General features: G+C 60.4%; 1 protein-coding gene across 1 annotated transcript in view; it reads right to left on the bottom strand.

Annotated features, from left to right (window-relative positions):
- The window catches only part of LOC146772320 (beta-1,4-galactosyltransferase 1-like), a 163719-nt gene that overhangs the window by 6826 nt on the left and 129435 nt on the right, over positions 1–27458 (bottom strand). The window contains exon 4 of the mRNA XM_085636990.1: positions 23440–23627. Within this exon, the coding sequence (XP_085493116.1) occupies positions 23440–23627 (188 nt within the window). The remainder of the gene's footprint in view (positions 1–23439; positions 23628–27458) is intronic.

Genomic DNA, 27458 nt, shown 5'->3' with positions numbered 1-27458 from the left:
GGTACAATCCAGGGGGACCCCGAAGGGTTCGGGAAGCCCCCGTTTAGTCTGGTAGGAGGGTTTAGGACCACGCCACGAGGCCGGGTCCAACAGGCATCCCCCCCAGCTGAAGGCAGGGACAGTCACCCATCGTCTTGGGTGTTCTCTTCGCCGAGGCGGAAGAAGCGGGACAGGCCGTCGGCATTGGCGTGGTCGTTGCCGGGCCGATGGTCTACAGTGAAGTCCATCCCCTGCAGCGAGATGGACCATCGCAACAACTTCGGGTTCTCGCCTCTCATCTGCATTAACCACCGCAAGGGTCGGTGGTCGGTTTGGACCCGAAAGTGGGTGCCGAAGAGGTAGGGCCGGAGTTTCTTGAGGGCCCACACCACGGCAAAGGCCTCCCGTTCAATGGTGCTCCATCTCTGCTCCCGAGGCAGCAGGCACCGGCTGATGAAGGCCACTGGCTGGTCAATCCCCTCAGAGTTCACTTGGGACAAGACAGCCCCGACTCCGTACTCCGAGGCATCCGTCTGTACCACAAACTTTTTGCTGTAGTCGGGGGCTTGTAGCACGGGGGCGGTACACATCGCTGTCTTGAGGGTCTCGAAGGCCGCCTGACAGAGGGGCGTCCAGTGCACCTTCTTTGGTTGCTTCTTTGATGTGAGCTCCGTGAGGGGGCCCACAATGCTTCCATAGTTCTGAATGAACCGCCTGTAATAGCCCGTGAGTCCCAGGAAGGCCCTCACAGCGGTTTGGGTGGTTGGGGGCTCCCAGGCCACGATGGCATCGATCTTTGGCTGGAGGGGAGCCACATGGCCGCTCCCCACTTGATGTCCCAGAGAGGTTACGGATCCTTGGCCTATCTGACACTTGCTGGCTTTTACGGTGAGTCCGGCCCTTTGGAGGGCAGTCAGGACCTCCCCGAGGTGCCTTAGGTGCTCGGCCCAGTGGCTGCTGAACACTGCAATATCGTCCAGGTAGGCGGCGCTGAACGCTTCTAGGCCGGCCAGTACCTTATTCACCAGTCTTTGGAAGGTCGCCGGGGCATTTTTCATGCCGAAGGGCATCACTCGGAAGTGGTAATGGCCATCGGAGTGGAGAAAGCGGAACGCTCTTGGGCGCCTGGGGTGAGCCCGATCTGCCAGTATCCGGCGGTGAGGTCAAAGGTGCTAAGGTAGCGGGCTGCCCCTAGGCGGTCGATCAGTTCATCTGCCCGAGGAATGGGATGGGCATCGGTTTTGGTGACGGCATTCAATCCCCGATAGTCCACACAAAACCGGATCTCCGGGGTGGTGCCGGGGGCGGCAGCTTTCGGCACCAGGACCACAGGGCTGGCCCAGGGACTGTCGGAGGGTTCGATGACCCCCAGGGCCAACATCTTGGCGACCTCGGCTTGGATGCAGGCCCGTACCCGTTCGGGGACCCGGTAGGCTCGGTGTCGCACGGGGGGGGGGCTGTCCCCAGTGTCGACGTCGTGGACGCACCATCGGGTGACTCCGGGAGTGAGAGAGAAGAGAGCAGCAAAGTGATGCAGCAGTCCTTGACAATCTTGGCGCTGCTCTGGAGTCAGGGTGGCGGAGAGGACTCCCCCCTCTACGGAGCCGTCCTTTTCTGAGGTTTTCAGGAGGTCGGGCAGGGGCTCGGAGTCGTCTTCGGCCCCCATCGTCTGTAGCCATCAGCAGGCTAAGTTCCGTTCGGGCAAAGTGGGGTTTGAGCCTGTTGGCGTGGAGGACCCGGAGGGGGTTCCTGGGGGACTCCAGGTCGACCAGGTAGGTAACGGGGCTCTTCTTCTCGACCACCTTGAAGGGCCCAGTCCACTTGTCTTGGAGGGCACAGGGGTCGACGGGCGACATGAGCCAGACCTGCTGTCCTGGCTCAAACTCGATGAGGGAGGCGTTCTGGTCATACCAGCGTTTCATTTCCTCCTGGCTGGCCTCGAGGTTGGCTTCGGCCAGTTCCCTGAATTTCCGGGTTTGGTTTCGTAGGGTCAGGAGGTACCGGTAGACGTCGGGGGGAGCATCTTGGACGGTGGTCTCCCAGCCTTCTTTGACCAGGCTGAGGGGGCCTCGGACAGGGTGTCCGTACAAGAGTTCGAAGGGGCTGAACCCCAGAGACTTTTGCGGGACCTCCTGATAGGCAAACAGGAGGCAGGGCAGCAGGACGTCCCATTTGCGTCTCAGGGGCTCCTCCAGGCCTTTGATCATTCCCTTCAATGTCCGATTAAATCGTTCGACTAGTCCGTTCCCCTGGGGGTGGTACGGGGTGGTGAACTTGTAGGTGACCCCGCATTGTTGCCACAGGGACCTCATATTCTTGGAGATAAAGTTTGTGCCCCGGTCGCTCACAACCTCCCGGGGGAAACCTACTCTAGAGAAGATTCCCATCAAGGCCCGGCACACCACGGGGGCCGTCACTGTTCGGAGAGGGATGGCCTCGGGGTATCGGGTGGCATGATCGACCAGGACGAGGATGAAGCGATGTCCTTGGGAGGTTCGGGGGTCCAGGGGCCCCACGATGTCGATCCCCACTCGCTCGAACGGGGTGTTTACTATTGGAAAGGGCTGGAGAGGGGCTTTGACTCTTCCCCCACTCTTCCCGCTGGCTTGGCAGGTCGGGCAGGTTCGGCAATGATTGTCCACGTCCTTCCGCATTCGGGGCCAGTAGAAGTGAGTCACCAGGCGGCTGTATGTTTTGTCTTGTCCCATGTGCCCGGCGAGGGGCACATCATGTGCCAGATTGAGGAGGAAGTCCCGGAATCGGAGGGGGACCACCAGCACTCGGCTGGCCCCCAATTCTGCGGTCTTCTGCTCGCTGTAGAGGAGGTCATTGTCCCAATAGACCCAATGGATCCCCGTCTGATCTCCGGCGGCCTGGGCGGCTGCTTGCTGTCGGGTCCCTTCGAGGGAGGGGCAGGTCTTCTGTTCTTGGCGGAACTGCTCCCTTGTGGGGCCACCTTCTTGGCGCCATTGGGCGAGTTCGGGAATGTCGCCGAGCGCGGCGACCTCGTCCGGGGCGAGTTCTGGCTGCCCGGACTCGGCGTTGGCTTCTTCTTTGACGGAGGGAGGTGGTGGCTCGGGCCACTCCGGCTCTTCGGGGGGAGCAGCTACGCTCGGTTGGATGGCCCGGGCGGTCGTGGACCGGGTGGTTGCGCAGGCCCACTCGGGCAGTCCCAGCATCCCCAGATGCTCGCGGCGCTCGACGTGGGCCCAGGGGGAACTTTCCAGGTCGTTCCCAAGGAGGCAGTCTACGGGGGCGTCGTCGCGGCCGGTCACCTTCAGCATGCCCGACACTCCCCCCCACTCGAAGGGGATCCGGGCCATCTGGCACAAGCTCTCGGTGTTGTCTGCCGACCGGACGGGGCACAGTACATTAGGCATGATCTGTTCGGGGGTCACCAAGTGGCAGCGGACGGCTGTCACGCTGGCTCCAGTGTCGCGGAGGGCTTCGGCCCGGCGTCCATTAATGGTGACCCACTGTTGGTACTTCTGGGTGTTGCTCGGGATGGGAGCCCGGGGCACCATGTCCCGGCTGCCCAGGCATACCAAGGTCATGGCAGCGGGTTCCCACTCGGTTGGCCCGGCGTCGTAGTTCTCTTCCTCTTCTCCCCCTTCCCCCAGGGCAGCGGCCACCAACTGGCGGGGGGGTGGCCCGGTGATCCCAGCTCGTCGGTTCACAGGGCAGGTTGGGTCACTGGCATAGTGCCCTGGCTGTTGGCAGTTGTAGCACGTTACCGTCGGTCGAGGTCCTGGTCGGGCTAGGGGGGCCCCTCTTCGGGCGAGAGTCGGGGACGTGCGGTTCGGGGGTGGTCCCCGGGGAGGACTCCGGGGCGGCCCTGCTGGGAAGTCTCTGTTCCTGTTCGATCCTCCTCCTCCGCCACGCTGGCGGGGGGGCCCTGTGGTGTTCCGTTGGTACTCCCCCATCGAGTTCCGAGGGACCCGGGTGTTCACCCATCGATCGGCCTCGGCGGCGAGCTTCCGCGGCTCGGTCAGCTTGCTGTCGAGGAGGTGCGGTCTCAGCTCGATGAAGCAGTTGTTGGAGAGGTGTTCCCATACAATGAGGTCCAACAGCTGTTCGTAGGAGGTGACCTTGCTGCCCTTGATCCAGCCTTCCAGGGCTCTGCTGAAAAAGTCTACGTATTCCACCCAGGTGGTCCCGTGAGCTTCTTGCAGTCCCGGAAGCGCTGGCGGTACATCTCTGAGGTGAGACCATAGCGGGTGAGCAGGGCCTCCTTCATATGGTCATAAGATGTCATCACTGCGTCTGGGAGCTGTAGCAGGGTGTCTCTGCCTTCGCTGAGGAACCGTCCCCATAGGCCGGCACCCCAATCTTTTTGGGGTACCCGATGGGCGGTCATGGCGACCTCGTAGGCCTTGAACCATTTTTGGATGTCGTCGTTCTTGTAGTACTCTTTGACGACATCATTGGGGATATGTACTTTCGCCTCGGCCGGCGGGCGGGTGTCCCGGTTTCCAGGGGGCCGGTCTCCCCATTCTTGGATTTAATTTCAAGTTCTTTAAGGCCCCGCTCATGCTCGAGGGTTAGCCTCCTCTCTTCCAGTTCTCGGTGCCGCTTTTTCTCCTCTATTTCTTCTTGCAGCCGCAGTTGTTCTAGGGCCAATTTCTTTTCGGCTAGTAGGAGTTCGCCGTCCAGGCGGAGTCGGGCGAGCTCCAACTCGTGGGTCCTGACCCTCTCCCGTTCTCATATCTCTTCCGGGGAGAGGCCGGTCTCCATGCTGGTTCATCTCCCATCTGCCGGTGCTGCGGTTGGTTGCTGGTGCACGTTTGGCACCGGGTTTTCTTCGGTTTGGGGGGAGGCCGCTTCGGACTCTGCCCAGGCCTTTAGGGCTTTTTGCAGGTCCTCTTTTGTGTTTAATCCGGTGGTCGCGATGCCTTTGTCTTTACAAAACTGTTTTAGCTCCTTATGGGTATATTCCTCCAACTGTTCTTGTTGGAACTCCGCGGTTGGGGTGGTCTCTTGGTTGCTCATGGTCACTCTGTGTCTGGGTAGGTAGTGGGTGAGTTACTCGCTGTACGATTTGCGTCGGGCTCGGATCGCACCGCTGGCCACCAATGTTAGAAGGGCGCTCTCCAGGGAGTCAGAGGGTGTCGGACTGACCACCCCGAGAGCCACCGTTCCGTAGGAAAGTAGCTGAGCGCCGCTGAGAAGCCTCCTGGGCGAGGTCCTTCCCCTATGATCGTACCAGCCAAGCACCTCCACCACCACAAAGGGACACAACAAGGGTATCAATTCTCACAAGTCTTTATCGGTAGTAAAAGGCAGGTTTCTGTGGTAATATTTACAGGCGGATCGAGGGATCCCAAAGAGTCTCGGGGTCGTTCAGGGACGGGGTAGCGGGACATTCTCAGTACCAGCCTGGTACGGGAACACCCGGCGCTCAGCTCTCAATCCTCGAGCTGGGGGGGTTCCGGGAGCCGGGACGTCGTCCGCAGGGCTCGGAGGGTTGCCTTGATGAGGTCGAGCCGCGACGAGGTCAGCAGGGCTCTGATGGTTACTTCTGCGAGGTCGAGCCGCAATGAGGTCAGCAGGGCTCCGATGGTTACTTCTTCGAGGTCGAGCCGCGACGCAGTCAGCAGGGCTCGAGTTCCAAGTTCCAGGCAATGAGTCTCTCTCCGTAGGGTCAGCCGCGATCCGATCAGCAGGGCTCTCGACTCCAGGATACAACTGCCGTCCTGGTTTCGGGCTGCCCCAGATATAGGTCTGGAGCCCTTTGATGTCCGGACCCTCGCGCCTGGGGAGGTCGGAGGGGCCGAGAGCAGAGCGTCCAGACACCCAGCAGGGGGTGGAGCCAGTGCCCAGGGAGGCCGGAGGGCGATCGCAACCAGGCGTCGGGGGACGGCTGGAGGCCCCATCGAAACTCTCCTCCTTCGGAATCTGTGGAGTGGCCACTCGACCCCCTCCGGTCAGGTCTTGGCGCCTTGAGGTCAGCGCTTCGCGGGGACCGAGGCCGGGGGTGGGTCGCGTCGCGACGGCTGGAGGGTAGCGGGGTACAATCCAGGGGAACCCCGATGGGTTCGGGTAGCCCCCGTTTAGTCTGGTAGGAGGGTTCGGGACCACGCCACGAGGCCGGGTCCAACACCTCCACTTCTCCACCCCTCCTCTGTCAGGTCCCCACAAGTCTTACCTTCTGCTTGTGGAGAGATCCCACGGGGAGGATGTGGACAACCACCTCCTGCGCCCTTCTCTACCCGGAAGGACCACCTCCTGCGCGGTTTGAGGTACTAAAGGAAGAGAACCTGACTCTGAGCCGTTGCACAAGTTACGCAACCCACGGTAGCGTTGGTGAGGGAGCAGGTGGTGTGGAGGACAAAGTAAGCACGACTCCGTGCCGTCGCACGAGTCGCGAAGGAAAGGTAAAGCGCTCCTGCGCTGGTGTGAGGGACAAAGTAAGCGCGACTCCGTGCCGTCGCACAAGTCGCGAAGGAAGGGTCAAACGCTCCTGCGCTGGTGTGAGGGACAAAGTAAGCGCGACTCCGTGCCGTTGCACGAGTCGCTGACGTTGGGAGCTTTGGGCGCCCTTGCGCGGTCCGGACAGCGAGTCCGGGTGCTGATGGAGCCTTCACGTACGCTCCTGCGAAGCTCCGTGGAAGTATACGAAGCGCCGATGTGGGCGTCTTTGGGCCTGAAATGCAGATCTTGCCGGAAGTGTCGGCCGGCAGGTGACGTCAGCTGTTTCAGTCTCCAACAGCTAGACGGCACTTCTCCACCCCTCCACCCCTCCACCCCTCCACCCCTCCACCCCTCCACCCCTCCACCCCTCCACCCCTCCACTTCTCCACCCCTCCACTTCTTCACCCCTCCACTTCTCCACCCCTCCACTCTCCACCCCTCCACTCCTCCACTTCTCCACCCCTCCACCCCTCCACCCCTCCACCCCTCCACCCCTCCACCCCTCCACTTCTCCACCTCTCCACCCCTCCACTTCTCCACCTCTCCACCCCTCCACTTCTCCACCTCTCCACCCCTCCACCCCTCCACCCCTCCACTTCTCCACCCCTCCACTTCTTCACCCCTCCACTTCTCCACCCCTCCACTTCTCCACCCCTCCACCCCTCCACCCCTCCACCCCTCCACCCCTCCACCCCTCCACTTCTCCACTTCTCCACCCCTCCACTTCTCCACTTCTCCACCCCTCCACCCCTCCACTTCTCCACCCCTCCACCCCTCCACCCCTCCACTTCTCCACCCCTCCACTTCTACACCCCTCCACCCCTCCACCCCTCCACCCCTCCACCCCTCCACCCCTCCACCCCTCCACTTCTCCACTTCTCCACCCCTCCACCCCTCCACCCCTCCACCCCTCCACTTCTCCACTTCTCCACCCCTCCACCCCTCCACCCCTCCACCCCTCCACCCCTCCACCCCTCCACCCCTCCACCCCTACACCCCTCCACCCCTCCACCCCTCCACCCCTCCACCCCTCCACCCCTCCACCCCTCCACCCCTCCACCCCTCCACCCCTCCACTTCTCCACTTCTCCACTTCATGTGGGTGAAAACTGCACACAGGGCCGCACTGGGATTCCTAAAATGGATCTGCTCTAGCTGGCATTCTATGCGCTCGTGTACGATCTCAATACTGAAACCCGGAGCACTTTACCCTGCGGGACAGAGAGTGGACATGCGCACGAGAGGTCCCTGCACAGCCGCACTCCGCCGACAGCGCTATAATACATGCACACAGGTCGGTCCCGCAGACCTGGCCCGCTTGTGTAATGAGACTGTGCCCTACACGACAGCAGGTCAGACTGAACGACGACAAGGAACGGGCTGCACCAAAAGACCAAGAGGGCCTTTGGCAAGAGAGCAAAGGAAGCTGCCCCAGAAGAAGGAAAAAATAGCAGCACCCCCGGGAAAATGCCTGGTACCAGTAAGGCCACTCGGCCATGATTTGACACGAGGAAACCTACGATCAATCCCGGCTTCCCCGTCTGACCAACGAGTGATCGTAGGCAATTTCTTTATTTCACTTACCACCTTCTACTTTAGGTTCACGTTTGAAAGCATCCTAACCACTCAATGTTAGATGACGCTGTACACCCCCTCTCCAATGTTTGAACAAACTGTAACAGACGCATCAAGTACAGTACATGAGACCTGCCTGGACTCTCGATTCATCAATTGCACCGCGTCAGAGCTGTGTGGGTGGGGAAGGGGAGCAATTGATGTTTCAAATTCATGTTCGGAAACGTAAATATTGTAAGAGGTCACAATGCGATGAAAGAGTCCATTGTACTGAATGAAGTGCCCCGCGCCCGCAGATAAAAGTCAGCATTTTAAAGAAGTATTTTTAACCTATTGTTACATGGCCATCCGCATGTGGTGTGCTGCTGGGGCGGCCTAGTGAGGCGACGGAGGGGCTCTCACGTGAACCTACCTCCGGGGCTGCAGGTCAGAAGGGGATGCCTTTGTCGGGCTCTCTCTGTGACGGACAGTGGCAGGATGGGCTTGAGGTACAGAGATAGAGCAGTTAGCGTAATTACTGGATACCAAGCCCTAAAGAAAGGTGGGAAACGCTGGGTACCCTGATGCTTTAGATCTGGGATCCCCAAAATTGAACAAGCACGGTCCGCTTTCACTTTCGTCCGTAGCATTGGGATTTCTTGTCTTTATGGGGCCATGTGTTTGAAACACATGGCCCCATACAGATAAGAAATCTTTTGCGACGCAACGGAAAGCAGGCGAGCCCGTCCAAGTGGGCCGTCTGAAAAAGCCAAAAGTACACGTCATAAAAAGCTCTTTTCCAATGGCTGGCCACCGTTTAGCATAAACGGTGACGCCGGCCAATGGAAAAGAGGGGCGGGGAATAAAGCCCTTTACAGAAGTTACTTAAAATCATTATATCTCGCCGAGAGAGCTGCGTATGTGCGTAGCTACGCCAGCCGAGACCTAAAAACTACTCTACAAGTGAGACTTCTTTTAGCATGCAGCAGAAGAGGCAGCAGCAGCCGCCTGCAGCCTGAGCCTCTCCCCTTCAGTAAGTTGTTATTGTTAGGAGACACACAGGATTGCTACTGATGTTGGAAAGCACCGAACACTTTACTCTCACAGTACTTTAACCAACTCCATCTATTTCAAAGGTCAGCTGTTGCGCTGCGTTCTTCCTAAAGCCACATCTGCACAGTATTCAGCACTAAAGAGTACTACTTGACTAACATCAACTGGGCACTCGAGACATGCCTGGGCACTGCCAAGTACCATACACGCGCTGCCGTGACGTATCTATGCATTTTTTAGTGCCTTCTTAAAATGTCAGAAACTACATGAGAGAACACGGAGAGGTGTGCATATGTTGAAAGAAGTTTGTTAGAGGGTGAAAACAATCAGGAACTCTACAATTACTCCCCTTTAGTCTCAATGGCAAATATAAAGGCAGCTGTGTACTGCGGTAAGTTCTTTCAAATTCCAGTTCGCCAGTTATAAATGGTTCTTAGTTAAGAGACAATGAAAAATGTTGCGGAAGTCTGACCACATAGGCAGAGCAAAAACAAGCATTGGCATAGCCAATAGGTCTCGCCTTTGGGACCTTAGAAGTGTTTAGCCATGCAACAGTTGCATAACTAAATACTTATAAGGTCCCAAAAGCGAGACCTATTGGCTATGCAAAGCGGCCGTGTGGCCTCAAAAGTGAAAGTGATCGCAATCGCGATCAAACATCAAAGCGGCCGCGAAAGTGAAAGTAATCGCTGTAAAGCATGGCACGCGCGCCCGCGCACATGCACTGTAGCTCTAGGCTGGCCTGGTAGCACTTTTTGGAGCCCTCTCAATCAGTCTCGCCAGACCAGCGCATGCTCTGGGTCAGGCGAGACCTAACAAGGGCACTACAGCTGTTGGAGAAAAAAGACACCATAACCAGTTTCAAGATGCAACTGGAATTTTCTGTGTGGAATTTCAGCCAAATGTACCAATTGTGACCAGTAGTAGCCATTTGTCACTGGCTCACAGGAACTTCAGTCAGAGCCAACATCATATTGCCTCTAAGAAAAATGTGCAGCAAAAAACATTAGGTTTCATACAAAAAGCTGCAGAAGCGTTGGATAGTGAACATGTCTGAAACAGGAGCGCCGCTTTAATGTTAGAAAGCGGGGTTCGTAATCCGGCTCACACTACTGAAGACCACAGGCAGGGAGAGTTTTAGGAAATCGGAGTAGAATTGCTTGCCATGGCAGAAGTCTGCCACGTTACTGATAAGAGACGATTCAGACAAATAAAACAAGAACAACAAGCATTGGCAATGCCAATAGGTCTAGCTTTAAATGAATACTGTATAGTAATGTGAAGCATTGCAAGTAGATAGCATGGGAATGGATATGTATTTGTGCGGAAGCAAAGAAATGTACAACAATACTGATGTGGGTGTAGCCCAGCCCACACTGGACAATCAGAAGACAGTAAATAAGAGTGACAATGAAGCCAACAAATGGTACCCAATGGCAAGCCCATACAACATCTCTTGCAAGCGAGAGCACATGAAGTGCATGTGTTGTTGCAGGCGAGACCTAAAAATGAAAAACTAGAACTGGCTTTTCTGTCTTTTCATCTGTTTTTCTAAGATGAACAGTGTCGGATGAAAGGAGATATTCATTGCAATATGTTTATTTTTGATGCAGTAGGTCATTACAGGAATGATAGAATCTCTGCTAGTTTGTACACCCTCTGAGGTACTACATTTTAAATCTGATTCGCATCAAACTGATTCTAATACTTTTATGGCAAGAAACAACTAACTGCTTTTTGGTACTGAATCTTGCTCCAGAAATTGTGTTTTTTTATGTCTGCAACCAGGCTATCTCTTTCATACGATGCAGTAGGAGACCAAGGGTTTGTGGGATGTGCAACAATTTTACCATGTAATATAAGTAATAAAATACCCTCTGCCATGCGTTAAAAGGATATTGCAAGTCACCATGGTGTTCCAGGATCTTATAACAGTACTGTAAGACCTTACATCAGAACTCTGTTCAATACAGTAAAACATGGACATGGCGGGCGCGTGAGCCTGTAGCTCCGCACTGGCCCGTACTCATCCTGTTACCCTGGCGGCAGACGGGATTCCAGAACTCACCCATGGGCTGCTTTGAGAGGCAGAGACACCCAGTAGGAGACTGAAGATCCGCCCGCTGCTGCTCGCACACTAGCACAGCCGACCTGCCCAGATCAAAATGGGGGCATAGATCTTTGGCGACTGATGGGAGACGAGGCCTGAGATGACGTGGGCTATTGCAGAGAAGTGGAGCAGGGGACCCCCACCCCCCTCTACAGACCTCCCCGCAACCCCCTGACAGACCCCCCCGCAGCCCCTCGACAGACCCCCCACAGCCCCCCGACAGACCCCCCACACCCTCCCCCCACAGACCCCCCCACAGACCCCCGACAGACCCCCCACACCCTCCCCCCCACAGACCCGCCCACTCCCTTCCCCCACCCCCCCACCCCCCCCCCACCCCCCCACAGACCACCCCCACACCCTTCCCCCACCCCCCCCACAGACCCTACCACAGACCCCACCACAGACCCCCACCACACCACCCAACCTACCACCCCCCACAGACCACCCCCCAAGACACCCCCAGACCTCCCCCACACACCCCCCCAGACCACCCCCCAGACCTTCCCCCAGACCTTCCCCCCCAGACCTCCCCCAGACCTTACCCCCCAGACCTCCCCCCAGACCTCCCCCCAGACCTCCCCCCCAGACCTCCCCCCAGACCTTCCCCCAGACCTTCCCCCCCAGACCTTACCCCCCAGACCTACCCCCCCACACCCTCTCCCCACAGACCCCCCCACAGCCTCCCGACAGACCCCCCACACCCTCCCCCCACAGACCCCCCCACTCCCTTCCCCCACCCTGCCACAGACCACCCCCACACCCTTCCCCACACCCCCCACAGATCCCCACCACAGACCCCCACCACACCACCCAACCGACCACCCCCCACAGACCACCCCCCAAGACACCCCAGACCTCCCCCACACACCACCCCCAGACCACCCCACCGGATACCCCCCAGACACCCCCCAAACACCCCCCAGACCTTCCCCCCCGACCTTCCCCCAGACCTCCCCCGGACCTTCCCCCCCAGACTTCCCCCCAGACCTCCCCCAGACCTTCCCCCCCAGACCTCCCCCCAGACGTCCCCCCAGACCTACCCCCCCAGACTTCCCCCCAGACCTCCCCCAGACTTCCCCCCAGACCTCCCCCAGACCTTCCCCCCAGACCTCCCCCCAGACCTTCCCCCCAGACCTCCCCAAAGACCTTCCTCCCAGACCTCCCCCCAGACACCCCACCTCCCCCCAGAGACCCCCCAGACACCCCCTCAGAGACCCCCGACAGACACCCCCACACCCACAGACCACCCCCACACCCTTCCCTCCACCCCCCCACAGACCCCCACCACAGACCCCCACCACACCACACCACCCAACCTACCACCCCCCAAGACACCCCCAGACACCCCCCACACACCCCCCCAGACACCCCCCACACACCCCCCCAGACACCCTGCCAGACCACCCCACCAGATACCCCCCAGACCACCCCCCAGGCCTTCACCCCAGACCTTCCCCCCCGACCTTCCCCCAGACCTTCCCCCCGACCTTCCCCCCGACCTTCCCCCAGACCTTCCCCCCAGACCTTCCCCCCAGACCTTCCCCCCAGACCTTCCCCCCCAGACCTCCCCCAGACCTTCCCCCCAGACCTACCCCCCAGACTTCCCCCCCAGACCTCCCACAGACCTTCCCCCCAGACCTTCCCCCAGACCTCCCCCCAGACCTTCCCCCCAGCCACCCCACCTCCCCCCAGAGACCCCCCAGACACCCCCCCAGACCACCCCCCAGACCTTTCCCCCAGACCTTCCCCCCAGACCTTCCCCCCCAGACCTCCCCCCAGACCTACCCCCCCAGACTTCCCCCCAGACCTTCCCCCAGACCTCCCCCCAGACCTTTCCACTCAGACTTCCCCCCAGACCTTCCCCCCCAGACCTTCCCCCCCAGACTTCCCCCCAGACCTTCCCCCCCAGACCTCCCCCCAGACCTACCCCCCCAGACTTCCCCCCAGACCTCCCCCAGACTTCCCCCCAGACCTCCCCCAGACCTTCCCCCAGACCTCCCCCCCAGACCTCCCCCCCAGACACCCCACCTCCCCCCAGAGACCCCCGAGACACCCCCCACAGACCCCCCCACTCCCTTCCCCCACACCCCCACAGACCACCCCCACACCCTTCCCCCCACCCCCCTACAGACCCCCACCACAGACACCCACCACACCACACAACCTACCACCCCCCAAGACACCCCCAGACACCCCCCACACACCCCCCCAGACACCCCCCAGACCACCCCCCAGACCACCCCACCAGATACCCCCCAGACACCCCCCAGACACCCCCCCAGACCACCCCCCAGACCTTCCCCCCCAGACCTCCCCAGACCTTCCCCCCAGACCTCCCCCCAGACTTCCCGCCAGACCTCCCCCAGGCCTTCCCCCCCAGACCTACCCCCCCAGACTTCCCCTCAGACCTCCCCCCAGACCTTCCCCCCCAGACTTCCCCCCAGACCTCCCCCAGACCTTCCCCCCAGACCTCCGCCCAGACCTACCCCCCCAGACTTCCCCCCAGCCCTCCCCCCAGACCTTTCCACTCAGACTTCCCCCCAGACCTTCCCCCCCAGACCTCCCCCCCCAGACCTCCCCCCAGACCTTCCCCCCCAGATTTCCCCCCAGACCTTCCCCCCCAGACCTCCCCCCCAGACACCCCACCTCCCCCCAGAGACCCCCCCAGACACCCCCCCAGAGACCCCTGACAGACCCCCCTGCACCCTCCCCCCCACAGACCCCCCCACTCCCTTCCCCCACCCCCCCACAGACCACCCCCACACCCTTCCCCCCACCCCCCTACAGACCCCCACCACAGACCCCCACCACACCACACAACCTACCACCCCCCAAGACACCCCCAGACACCCCCCACACACCCCCCAGACACCCCCCAGACCAGCCCCCAGACCACCCCCCACACCACCCCCCAGACCACCCCACCAGATACCCCCCAGACACCCCTCCAGACCTTCCCCCCCAGACCTTCCCCCCCAGACCTCCCCAGACCTTCCCCCCAGACCTCCCCCCAGACTTCCCCCCAGACCTCCCCCAGACCTTCCCCCCCAGACCTCCCCCCAGACCTACCCCCCCAGACTTCCCCCCAGACCTCCCCCCAGACCTTCCCCCCAGACTTCCCCCCCAGACCTCCCCCAGACCTTCCCCCCAGACCTCCCCCCAGACTTTCCCCCAGACCTCCCCCAGACTTCCCCCCAGACCTCCCCCAGACTTCCCCCCAGACCTCCCCCAGACCTTCCCCCCAGACCTCCCCCAGATCTCCCCCCCAGACACCCCCCCCAGAGACCCCCCGACAGACCCACCACACCCTCCCCCCACAGACCCCCCCACTCACTTCCCCCACCCCACCCACAGACAACCCCCACACCCTTCCCCCCACCCCCCCACAGACCCCCACCACAGACCCCCACCACACCACCCAACCTACCACCCCCCAACACACCCCCAGACACCCCCCACCCCCCCCAGACACCCCCCAGACACCCCCAGACCACCCCACCAGATACCCCCCAGACCACCCCCCAGACCTTCCCCCCCAGACCTTCCCCCCTGACCTTCCCCCAGACCTCCCCAGACCTTCCCTCCCAGACCTTCCCCCCAGACCTTCCCCCAGTCCTTCCCCCCAGACCTTCCCCCCAGACCTCCCCCAGACCTTCCCCCCCAGACCTCCCCCCCAGACCTTCCCCCCCAGACCTCCCCCCCAGACCTCCCCCCAGACCTCCCCCAGACCTTCCCCCCAGACCTCCCCCAGACCTTCCCCCCAGACCTCCCCCCAGACACCCCACCTCCCCCCAGAGACCCCCCAGACACCCCCCCAGACCACCCCCCAGACCTTCCCCCCCGAGACCTTCCCCCCCAGACCTCCCCAGACCTTACCCCCAGACCTTCCCCCCCAGATTTCCCCCCAGACCTCCCCCAGACCTTCCCCCCAGACCTCCCCCCAGACTTCCCCCCAGACCTCCCCCAGACCTTTCCCCTCAGACTTCCCCCCAGACCTTCCCCCAGACCTTCCCCCCCAGTCTTTCCCCCAGACCTTCCTCCCCAACCTACCCCCCCAGACTTCCCCCAGACCTCCCCCAGACCTTCCCCCCAGACCTTCCCCCCAGACCTTCCCCCAGACCTCCCCCCCAGACACCCCACCTCCCCCCAGAGACCCCCCAGACCCCCCCAGAGACCCCCGACAGACCCCCCGCACCCTCCCCCCCACAGACCCCCCCACTCCCTTCCCCCACCCCCCACAGACCACCCCCACACCCTTCCCCCCACCCCCTACAGAGCCCCACCACAGACCCCCACCACACCACCCAACCTACCACCCCCAAGACACCCCCAGACACCCCCACACACCCCCCAGACACCCCCCAGACCACCCCCCAGACCACCCCCCAGACCACCCCACCAGATACCCCCCAGACACCCCCCAGACACCCCCCCAGACCTTCCCCCCAGACCTTCCCCCCAGACCTTCCCACCCAGACCTTCCCCCCCAGACCTCCCCCAGACCTCCCCCAGACCTTCCCCCCCAGACCTCCCCCCAGACCTTCCCCCCCAGACCTCCCCCAGACCTTCCCCCCAGACCTCCTCCCCTACCTTCCCCCAGACCTCCCCCCCAGACCTCCCCCCCAGACCTTCCCCCCAGACCTTCCCCCCCAGACCTACCCCCCCAGACTTCCCCCCAGAACTCCCCCAGACATTCCTCCCAGAACTCCCCCAGACCTTCCCCCCAGACCTCCCCCCCAGACCTTCCCCCAGACCTCCCCCCAGACCTTCCCCCCAGACACCCCACCTCCCCCCAGAGACCCCCCCAGACACCCCCCAGACCACCCCCCAGACCTTCCTCCCCAGACCTTCCCCCCCAGACCTCCCCCAGACCTTCCCCCCCAGATTTCCCCCCAGACCTCCCCCAGACCTTTCCCCTCAGACTTCCCCCCAGACCTTCCCCCCAGACCTCCCCCCCCAGTCTTCCCCCCAGACCTCCCCCCAGACCTACCCCCCCAGACTTCCCCCAGACCTCCCCCAGACTTCCCCCCAGACCTCCCCCAGACCTTCCCCCAGACCTCCCCCCAGACCTTCCCCCAGACCTCTCCCCCCAGACACCCCACCTCCCCCCAGAGACCCCCCCAGACCCCCCCCAGAGACCCACGACAGACCCCCCGCACCCTCCCCCCCACAGACCCCCCCACTCCCTTCCCCCACCCCCCCACCCCCCCCCCCACCCCCCCACAGACCACCCCCACACCCTTCCCCCACCCCCCCCACAGACCCTACCACAGACCCCACCACAGACCCCCACCACACCACCCAACCTACCACCCCCCACAGACCACCCCCCAAGACACCCCCAGACCTCCCCCACACACCCCCCCAGACCACCCCCCAGACCTTCCCCCAGACCTTCCCCCCCAGACCTCCCCCAGACCTTACCCCCCAGACCTCCCCCCAGACCTCCCCCAGACCTCCCCCCCAGACCTCCCCCCAGACCTTCCCCCAGACCTTCCCCCCCAGACCTTACCCCCCAGACCTACCCCCCCACACCCTCTCCCCACAGACCCCCCCACAGCCTCCCGACAGACCCCCCACACCCTCCCCCCACAGACCCCCCCACTCCCTTCCCCCACCCTGCCACAGACCACCCCCACACCCTTCCCCACACCCCCCACAGATCCCCACCACAGACCCCCACCACACCACCCAACCGACCACCCCCCACAGACCACCCCCCAAGACACCCCAGACCTCCCCCACACACCACCCCCAGACCACCCCACCGGATACCCCCCAGACACCCCCCAAACACCCCCCAGACCTTCCCCCCCGACCTTCCCCCAGACCTCCCCCGGACCTTCCCCCCCAGACTTCCCCCCAGACCTCCCCCAGACCTTCCCCCCCAGACCTCCCCCCAGACGTCCCCCCAGACCTACCCCCCCAGACTTCCCCCCAGACCTCCCCCAGACTTCCCCCCAGACCTCCCCCAGACCTTCCCCCCAGACCTCCCCCCAGACCTTCCCCCCAGACCTCCCCAAAGACCTTCCTCCCAGACCTCCCCCCAGACACCCCACCTCCCCCCAGAGACCCCCCAGACACCCCCTCAGAGACCCCCGACAGACACCCCCACACCCACAGACCACCCCCACACCCTTCCCTCCACCCCCCCACAGACCCCCACCACAGACCCCCACCACACCACACCACCCAACCTACCACCCCCCAAGACACCCCCAGACACCCCCCACACACCCCCCCACACACCCCCCCAGACACCCTGCCAGACCACCCCACCAGATACCCCCCAGACCACCCCCCAGGCCTTCACCCCAGACCTTCCCCCCCGACCTTCCCCCAGACCTTCCCCCCGACCTTCCCCCCGACCTTCCCCCAGACCTTCCCCCCAGACCTTCCCCCCAGACCTTCCCCCCAGACCTTCCCCCCAGACCTTCCCCCCCAGACCTCCCCCAGACCTTCCCCCCAGACCTACCCCCCAGACTTCCCCCCCAGACCTCCCACAGACCTTCCCCCCAGACCTCCCCCCCAGACCTTCCCTCAGACCTCCCCCCAGACCTTCCCCCCCAGCCACCCCACCTCCCCCCAGAGACCCCCCAGACACCCCCCCAGACCACCCCCCAGACCTTTCCCCCAGACCTTCCCCCCCAGACCTCCCCCCAGACCTACCCCCCCAGACTTCCCCCCAGACCTTCCCCCAGACCTCCCCCCAGACCTTTCCACTCAGACTTCCCCCCAGACCTTCCCCCCCAGACCTTCCCCCCCAGACTTCCCCCCAGACCTTCCCCCCCAGACCTCCCCCCAGACCTACCCCCCCAGACTTCCCCCCCAGACCTCCCCCAGACTTCCCCCCAGACCTCCCCCAGACCTTCCCCCAGACCTCCCCCCCAGACCTCCCCCCAGACACCCCACCTCCCCCCAGAGACCCCCGAGACACCCCCCACAGACCCCCCCACTCCCTTCCCCCACACCCCCACAGACCACCCCCACACCCTTCCCCCCACCCCCCTACAGACCCCCACCACAGACCCCCACCACACCACACAACCTACCACCCCCCAAGACACCCCCAGACACCCCCCACACACCCCCCCAGACACCCCCCAGACCACCCCCCAGACCACCCCACCAGATACCCCCCAGACACCCCCCAGACACCCCCCCAGACCACCCCCCAGACCTTCCCCCCCAGACCTCCCCAGACCTTCCCCCCAGACCTCCCCCCAGACTTCCCGCCAGACCTCCCCCAGGCCTTCCCCCCCAGACCTACCCCCCCAGACTTCCCCTCAGACCTCCCCCCAGACCTTCCCCCCCAGACTTCCCCCCAGACCTCCCCCAGACCTTCCCCCCAGACCTCCGCCCAGACCTACCCCCCCAGACTTCCCCCCAGCCCTCCCCCCAGACCTTTCCACTCAGACTTCCCCCCAGACCTTCCCCCCCAGACCTCCCCCCCCAGACCTCCCCCCAGACCTTCCCCCCCAGATTTCCCCCCAGACCTTCCCCCCCAGACCTCCCCCCCAGACACCCCACCTCCCCCCAGAGACCCCCCCAGACACCCCCCCAGAGACCCCTGACAGACCCCCCTGCACCCTCCCCCCCACAGACCCCCCCACTCCCTTCCCCCACCCCCCCACAGACCACCCCCACACCCTTCCCCCCACCCCCCTACAGACCCCCACCACAGACCCCCACCACACCACACAACCTACCACCCCCCAAGACACCCCCAGACACCCCCCACACACCCCCCAGACACCCCCCAGACCAGCCCCCAGACCACCCCCCACACCACCCCCCAGACCACCCCACCAGATACCCCCCAGACACCCCTCCAGACCTTCCCCCCCAGACCTTCCCCCCCAGACCTCCCCAGACCTTCCCCCCAGACCTCCCCCCAGACCTCCCCCCAGACCTCCCCCAGACCTTCCCCCCCAGACCTCCCCCCAGACCTACCCCCCCAGACTTCCCCCCAGACCTCCCCCCAGACCTTCCCCCCAGACTTCCCCCCAGACCTCCCCCAGACCTTCCCCCCAGACCTCCCCCCAGACTTTCCCCCAGACCTCCCCCAGACTTTCCCCCAGACCTCCCCCAGACTTCCCCCCAGACCTCCCCCAGACCTTCCCCCCAGACCTCCCCCAGATCTCCCCCCAGAAACCCCCCCAGACACCCCCCCCAGAGACCCCCCGACAGACCCACCACACCCTCCCCCCACAGACCCCCCCACTCACTTCCCCCACCCCACCCACAGACAACCCCCACACCCTTCCCCCCACCCCCCCACAGACCCCCACCACAGACCCCCACCACACCACCCAACCTACCACCCCCCAACACACCCCCAGACACCCCCCACCCCCCCCCAGACACCCCCCAGACACCCCCAGACCACCCCACCAGATACCCCCCAGACCACCCCCCAGACCTTCCCCCCCAGACCTTCCCCCCTGACCTTCCCCCAGACCTCCCCAGACCTTCCCTCCCAGACCTTCCCCCCAGACCTTCCCCCAGTCCTTCCCCCCAGACCTTCCCCCCCAGACCTCCCCCAGACCTTCCCCCCCAGACCTCCCCCCCAGACCTTCCCCCCCAGACCTCCCCCCCAGACCTCCCCCCAGACCTCCCCCAGACCTTCCCCCCAGACCTCCCCCCAGACACCCCACCTCCCCCCAGAGACCCCCCAGACACCCCCCCAGACCACCCCCCAGACCTTCCCCCCCGAGACCTTCCCCCCCGAGACCTTCCCCCCCAGACCTCCCCAGACCTTACCCCCAGACCTTCCCCCCCAGACCTCCCCCAGACCTTCCCCCCAGACCTCCCCCCAGACTTCCCCCCAGACCTCCCCCAGACCTTTCCCCTCAGACTTCCCCCAGACCTTCCCCCAGACCTTCCCCCCCAGTCTTTCCCCCAGACCTTCCTCCCCAACCTACCCCCCCAGACTTCCCCCAGACCTCCCCCAGACTTCCCCCCAGACCTTCCCCCCAGACCTTCCCCCAGACCTCCCCCCCAGACACCCCACCTCCCCCCAGAGACCCCCCCAGACCCCCCCAGAGACCCCCGACAGACCCCCCGCACCCTCCCCCCCACAGACCCCCCCACTCCCTTCCCCCACCCCCCACAGACCACCCCCACACCCTTCCCCCCACCCCCTACAGAGCCCCACCACAGACCCCCACCACACCACCCAACCTACCACCCCCAAGACACCCCCAGACACCCCCACACACCCCCCAGACACCCCCCAGACCACCCCCCAGACCACCCCCCAGACCACCCCACCAGATACCCCCCAGACACCCCCCAGACCACCCCCCAGACCTTCCCCCCAGACCTTCCCACCCAGACCTTCCCCCCCAGACCTCCCCCAGACCTCCCCCAGACCTTCCCCCCCAGACCTCCCCCCAGACCTCCCCCCCCAGACACCCCACCTCCCCCCAGACCTCCCCCCAGACCTTCCCCCCCAGACCTCCCCCAGACCTCCCCCCCAGACCTCCTCCCCTACCTTCCCCCAGACCTCCCCCCCAGACCTCCCCCCCAGACCTTCCCCCCAGACCTTCCCCCCCAGACCTACCCCCCCAGACTTCCCCCCAGAACTCCCCCAGACATTCCTCCCAGAACTCCCCCAGACCTTCCCCCCAGACCTCCCCCCCAGACCTTCCCCCAGACCTCCCCCCAGACCTTCCCCCCCAGACACCCCACCTCCCCCCAGAGACCCCCCCAGACACCCCCCAGACCACCCCCCAGACCTTCCTCCCCAGACCTTCCCCCCCAGACCTCCCCAGACCTTCCCCCCCAGACCTCCCCCAGACCTTCCCCCCCAGATTTCCCCCCAGACCTCCCCCAGACCTTTCCCCTCAGACTTCCCCCCAGACCTTCCCCCCCAGACCTCCCCCCCCAGTCTTCCCCCCAGACCTATCCCCAGACCTACCCCCCCAGACTTCCCCCAGACCTCCCCCAGACTTCCCCCCAGACCTCCCCCAGACCTTCCCCCAGACCTCCCCCCAGACCTTCCCCCAGACCTCTCCCCCCAGACACCCCACCTCCCCCCAGAGACCCCCCCAGACCCCCCCCAGAGACCCACGACAGACCCCCGCACCCTCCCCCCCACAGACCCCCCCACTCCCTTCCCCCACCCCCCCACAGACCACACCCTTCCCCCCACCCCCCTACAGACCCCCACCACAGACCCCCACCACACCACCCAACCTACCACCCCCAAGACACCCCCAGACCTCCCCCAGACCTCCCCCAGACCTTCCCCCAGACCTCCCCCCAGACCTCCCCCCAGACACCCCACCTCCCCCAGACCTCCCCCCAGACCTTCCCCCCCAGACCTCCCCCAGACCTTCCTCCCCAGACCTCCCCCCGACCTTCCCCCCAGACCTCCCCCCCAGACCTTCCCCCCAGACCTACCCCCCCAGACTTACCCCCAGACCTTCCCCCCCAGACCTCCCCAGACCTTCCCCCCAGACCTCCCCCAGACCTTCCCCCCCAGATTTCCCCCCAGACCTCCCCCCAGACCTACCCCCCAGACCTACCCCCAGACCTCCCCCAGACCTTTCCCCTCAGACTTCCCCCCAGACCTTCCCCCCCCAGACCTCCCCCCAGACCTTCCCCCCCAGTCTTCCCCCCCAGACCTTCCCCCCAGACCTCCCCCCAGACTTCCCCCCAGACTTCCCCCAGACCTCCCCCAGACTTCCCCCCCAGACCTCCCCCAGACCTTCCCCCAGACCTTCCCCCAGACCTCCCCCCAGACCTTCCCCCAGACCTCCCCCCCAGACCTCCCCCCCAGACCTCCCCCCAGACACCCCACCTCCCCCCAGAGACCCCCCCAGACCCCCCCAGAGACCCCCGACAGACCCCCCGCACCCTCCCCCCCACAGACCCCCCCCCACTCCCTTCCCCCACCCCCCCCCACAGACCACCCCCACACCCTTCCCCCCCACCCCCCTACAGACCCCCACCACAGACCCCACCACACCACCCAACCTACCACCCCAAGACACCCCCAGACACCCCCCACACACCCCCCCAGACACCCCCCAGACCACCCCCAGACCACCCCACCAGACACCCCCCAGACACCCCCCCAGACACCCCCCAGACCTTCCCCCCAGACCTCCCCAGACCTTCGCCCCCAGACCTCCCCCCCCCCCCAGACCTCCCCCCCCAGACCTCCCCCCCCTCCCCGATGCTGACCGCGAGTCTCGGTGTACTATTGTGCGCCCGGACGAGAGATCTGCAATTTTGGTGATGACGAGACTCTGCACCGGAATGCCTGGATCAGCACCGACAGAGGAGTGGTGAGGCCCGGTGGCTGCAGGCATTGTGGGTCAGTGGGTGCCCCTGCTGGGGGCTGGCGGCTGTCTCGGGGGCTCGCTGAAGTGACCTGAGAGCCGGTCTGTGCTCGTGTGAACTGGGAAGGAACCCCTGGGCGGTGTGAGGCCCAAACTATGGAGCTGTGTCTAGTGGCCCCAGTTGTGACTCTCCTGCTGGCCGAGGAGGCCTCAGGGGAATCCTAGGTGCGGAAAGTCTGGGCTTTGGGTGATGGCCTAAGAGCGCTGCTGTGGTAGCCACTGACTAGACTAAAACTTTGCAAATAAACAAATAAATAAACCTTGTTCTTTTATGTAGTCATGGAACTCCTCGATGACTTGCAATATTGTTATAATGTACAGAACGGGTGCTTCATCGCTTAAATAAAGAGAAATCTGGACTTTACTGACAGAGCTGTGGGTTGGAGGCACATTGAGGCAAATTTTGGAATTGCCATCACCTTGAGGCTTTCGGGAAAAAAGTATTAAAAAGAATGGAAGAAAACACTGAACTGCAAAGACCCAGGGGGCCTGCAAGCACATTATTGGACTGGAGGCTGGGTGTGAACTGGGGAGCCATAGAGAGTCATGCAGAGTTAACTAATGCCCCCCTGTTGAGAGCCAAATGGGAAATAGTCATTAGATGTGGAAAGGTGATGTCGCCCGCTCTGAACTAGCTGCAAAAACCTTGAAATCGGATAAGTATCCTAATCAAATAAAGATTGGTACTTATGCGAATAGAAATGTATGGGCTTATTCATGTTTTTCAAAAATAAGAATTTTTGCATCTATTCTTTATGAAGGAGATACAATGAGACAATTGCTCCCTACACATGCAAATTCAAGGGAGCATTTTTTTTTCCAAGGAAGCCATCCTTCATTTTCTAAGTTTAGTAACATATACAGCCTACTGGCTCCTTAATAGAGACTTGCCTTACAACATAAGTGCACAGTGCTCCAATTGCTTACATTTTCATGTTAAATGCTTGCTAAAAAATAGCCATAAATAAACATATATTACTTGAAATTGAACTTGTCGACTGCATTGGCCATGTGCCGAGGATTGTTGTAACATCGGTAGTAATTTCGGTCGTCCATGGGAATGATGTCAATGTCTGAAAAGACGAAGCAGTTGTAATCGTAGTCCTTCAAAGCCTCTGCATAGCCCACGTTCATCAGCTTCGCTCGGTTAAACGTTGCGTTACCGTACTGAAATTTTAAAAATGTATTACATTTAAAACATGTTTGAGGTATTGTACTACATTCTTATTCCATAGAACAAGTTAGTTACCTTCGGTAGCCCCTTTTCTGGTAGCCCCTTTTCTGGTAGAAAATATATCTAGCTGCAGATTCCTTACCCTAGAATTTTCCCCAGGTGTCAGACTGGATCTGGAAGATTACTGGATCTGGAAGATTTTTCGGCGGGCAGTTGTAGTTGCCACAAGGAAGGCTGTTTTCAAGGTGAGAAACCTGAGGGGACAATTGTGTAGAGGATGCCACTGTCTTGTCCCTTGACGCAAGGATGGCCTTAGACTCTGTCGAATGGCCATTCCTTTTTGCAGCCCTCCAACATCAGGGGTTTGGGCCTATATTCTGCTCATGGGCTCGCCTACTATACACTAATGCTCTCGCACATGTAGTAGCCAACGGACATATCTCCCATGAATTGTCCCTGCGACGTGGAATGCGGCAAGGCTGTCCGCTGTCGCCGCTCCTTTTTGCGCTAGTCTTAGAGCTGCTGGCTGCTTGGATCAGAGGAGACCCAATAATCTGCGGCCTCTGCTGGACAGGGGATGGGAAGATCGAATATCCCTCTACGCGGATGACATTCTGCTACATATAGCATCCCCCACACGCTCCATTCATAGGCTACTGAACATATGTGAAAGGTACAGCACGGTCTACGGGTACACGATCAACTGGGAAAAGTCAGTACTATAAATTCTACACAGGCCTTCTCCAAAATTACCAAAGAACTGCACAGTTAAGGTGGTAACTGATAGCTTTAAATACTTGGGGAATCACGTCCGACTTCCTAGAGCGAAACCTCCAAGAACCAGTGCTTAGGCTGAGGCGAGATGTCAAACACTGGAAAACATTGCCGCTCACCCTACTGGGTCGAGCGGCATTACCCAGATTTATCTATGCCCTTCACAACACACCCTTTCGTGTCCCTGCGTCTTATTTTAGAGCGATAGACTCAGAAGTCAATAATCTCCTATGGGATGGAAAGCCGGCCAGGATAGCTGCGGTAAAACTAATTAGGAGTTGGTACGATGGCGGTATCGCACTACCCAAGGTGCAGGCGTACTACTGGGCCGCTCAGTTAGCAGTGATTAATCAGTGGATCCACTCGCCCCACACCGAGCATGCGTACCGACTGGATAGACATACCCTAGAAGCGGGGGGTGGGGTAAACGAGTGCTCTATAATAAAAAGAGAAAATCAGACCTTCTGGGACCAGCTGCACATACGGTTCACGTGTGGCATACAGTAACACAACACTGGATGGACTGACAAACTGACAAAACAAACCCCATTTTGGGACACTGGCAAGCTAGGCACACTGGGCAAGAGTAAGGGGTTCCAAAAATGGGATACAATATGGATCTCGCAACTGGGCGGCCTCTGGAAAGGGGGGAAAGTTGTCACTTTTGCCCACTTACAAGAACAATACGAAATGGCCCCACCGAGATGTTCCGATACATGCAGGTCAAGCAGGTGCTAGAAGCAGACATTCCATCAGATGAAACCCTTCCTGAAGCCTCTCCCTTAGAAGACCGATTATTAACGGACTACATGGAAAAAAAAGCGATCTCCCTCACATACCGGAAAATCATTAACAACCAACTAGACCCGCTGCTAAAGCTCCGAGTTAAATGGCAGAACGAGGTGGGCGAGCTGGACGACACTGACGGGCAGGAGGCGATAGAATCGCCCAAGGTAGTGGCAGTTTCCTCCAGGTTACGCCTCATACAACTTAAAATACTACATAGGACCGACTTTACTAGGGTGACACTATGCAAAATCACTGACCAACACTGTATACGTCAATGTAATGACATAGGCAGTTAGGCACCTTCTACCACACACTGTGGGACTGCCTGGTTATTAAACTTCACTGGACAGCAGTTATGAACACCATCACTGAGGTTAGCTCCAACCCGGCCCCACCTGAGCCCAAACGATGTCTCCTGAATATATGGGAACCAACAGACATGAACGACTTGTGCAACACTTGGTATGATGATAGCTAAACGAAATATAGCCCATAAATGGGGGGCAGAGAATGCCCCGGTTCTCGAAGATTGGTGCAGAGATATGGACATGATCATGGTGACAGAAAAACCCACATATGTTCACAGAGGATGCCCTATAAAATGGGAGAGAGTGTGGGGTAAATGTAATACCTATAGAGGAGGTATATGCACCCCCTCCCCCCAAGCAATGGACCCGGTGTCAGATGAGGATGTGTAACACAGAAATTATATCTGTATTGTACAACACACAATGGCGGCCAAATGTATGCAGCATCTATATTACAGAGTAAAGTATTGTAAATTGTAATCATACTAATCTGTCAATGAGAAATGTTAAAACTGCAGGTCTTTTCTATTCAATAAACATTGTTTAAATGAAAAAAAAACGACTTGCGCGAGTACATCCTCGACACGCTAGGAGGTAAACCTCAAAAGAAGTTGACAAGATGTAGAAAAAAGGCCTCTCAAAAAGTGACAGAGGGAAGCTCTTTTCCGGATCAGCGCTGGCTGGTGCTGAAATCAAAGACTGATGTCAGCGCACCTGTGTGGCGTGTATATAGGTACAGTGACGTCACATCCGGCACACGCTAATGATGATGGATGCAGAGCCAATCGATGTCAACGACTGCCCGCAGAGGTAATGCTCACGAAAAATCTTCCGGATCCAGTCTGACGCCTGGGAAAAATTCTAATTTAAGGAATCTGCGTCTAGAAGTCTCTATCAGATATCCCCTTACAATGCTGTGTTCATTTCTACCCTGAAACCAATTCCAGACACTGTAATAAGCTAACAGATCTAAAAAAAAATTGAGAAATTGTTCTACATGGTGACAGCCATGTTCCACAATGGAAGACTAGACTATACAGAGAGCTGGTCAGGTTACACATCTCAACCTCTCTCGAACCCATGCAAGAGATCTGGTCGGCCATCTTTGGTCAGGAAGGATGCTTCATACAAGATTAAAGAAGTGGACACCCTCTGCTATTACCTGCAAGTTTATAATCTGAAGGAACCATTTCTTTTTTATGAAACTTGTATTAAAACAATTCCACTAATAAATGTCCCTATGCATTTTGATTTTATTCATGTGGGATTTTCTTTGTAACCATTCGTATGTAAACAGCTTCATGTAGTAGGAAACTCTTCCCATTAAAACTGCTCTTATCCCCACTGAGTCGTGTATGCTGTATATAAAACGGCATCATAAATAGATAAATTAAATTAATAAACAAATAAAATTGTAATAAGCGAGTAGTGGGTGGTCTATGTTCAGGACAGCCTATTATTTCTCTGACTTATTCTATTTGATTTTTAACTTTTTAAGAATAAATCAGAAATAATGCCTACAACATTTTCCCACTGAATAGCATTTGTTTTGCATAGCGGAATCACATACATACATTTTAAGAGTGATGATAAAGGAATGATACTTTTTATCTGGAGCCTGTAGGTATGAGCCAGTGTGATCAAGAGACTGGCAGCCCGGATGAGAACAATGCGAGTCAAAGATCGCTTGCACCCACCACACGCTGCATCCCCGGTAAGCACTTGCGCTTCAGTTCTTCTAGTATCTATCGATTGTCTGGTGTACACTTGTGTTCAAAGCAGGCTCAAATGGGGATAGGGTCTGCCAGAGGATTCTGGGAAGCCGTGCTCTTCTTCCATAGTGGCTCCCATTCCAAGCACACAAATTAAGTAGACTGTTCCACTGGTACGACTGAGGATGATCTCAAATGATGGGTAGACCTCTCGGAAGGGATCTTCGTCAGCAATGGTACT

The sequence above is a fragment of the Triturus cristatus genome, chromosome 12, assembly GCF_964204655.1.
Source record: "Triturus cristatus chromosome 12, aTriCri1.1, whole genome shotgun sequence".
Taxonomy (NCBI): domain Eukaryota; kingdom Metazoa; phylum Chordata; class Amphibia; order Caudata; family Salamandridae; genus Triturus; species Triturus cristatus.
Note: the sequence above shows the minus strand (reverse complement) of the source record. Positions and strands in the feature narration are given on the sequence as shown.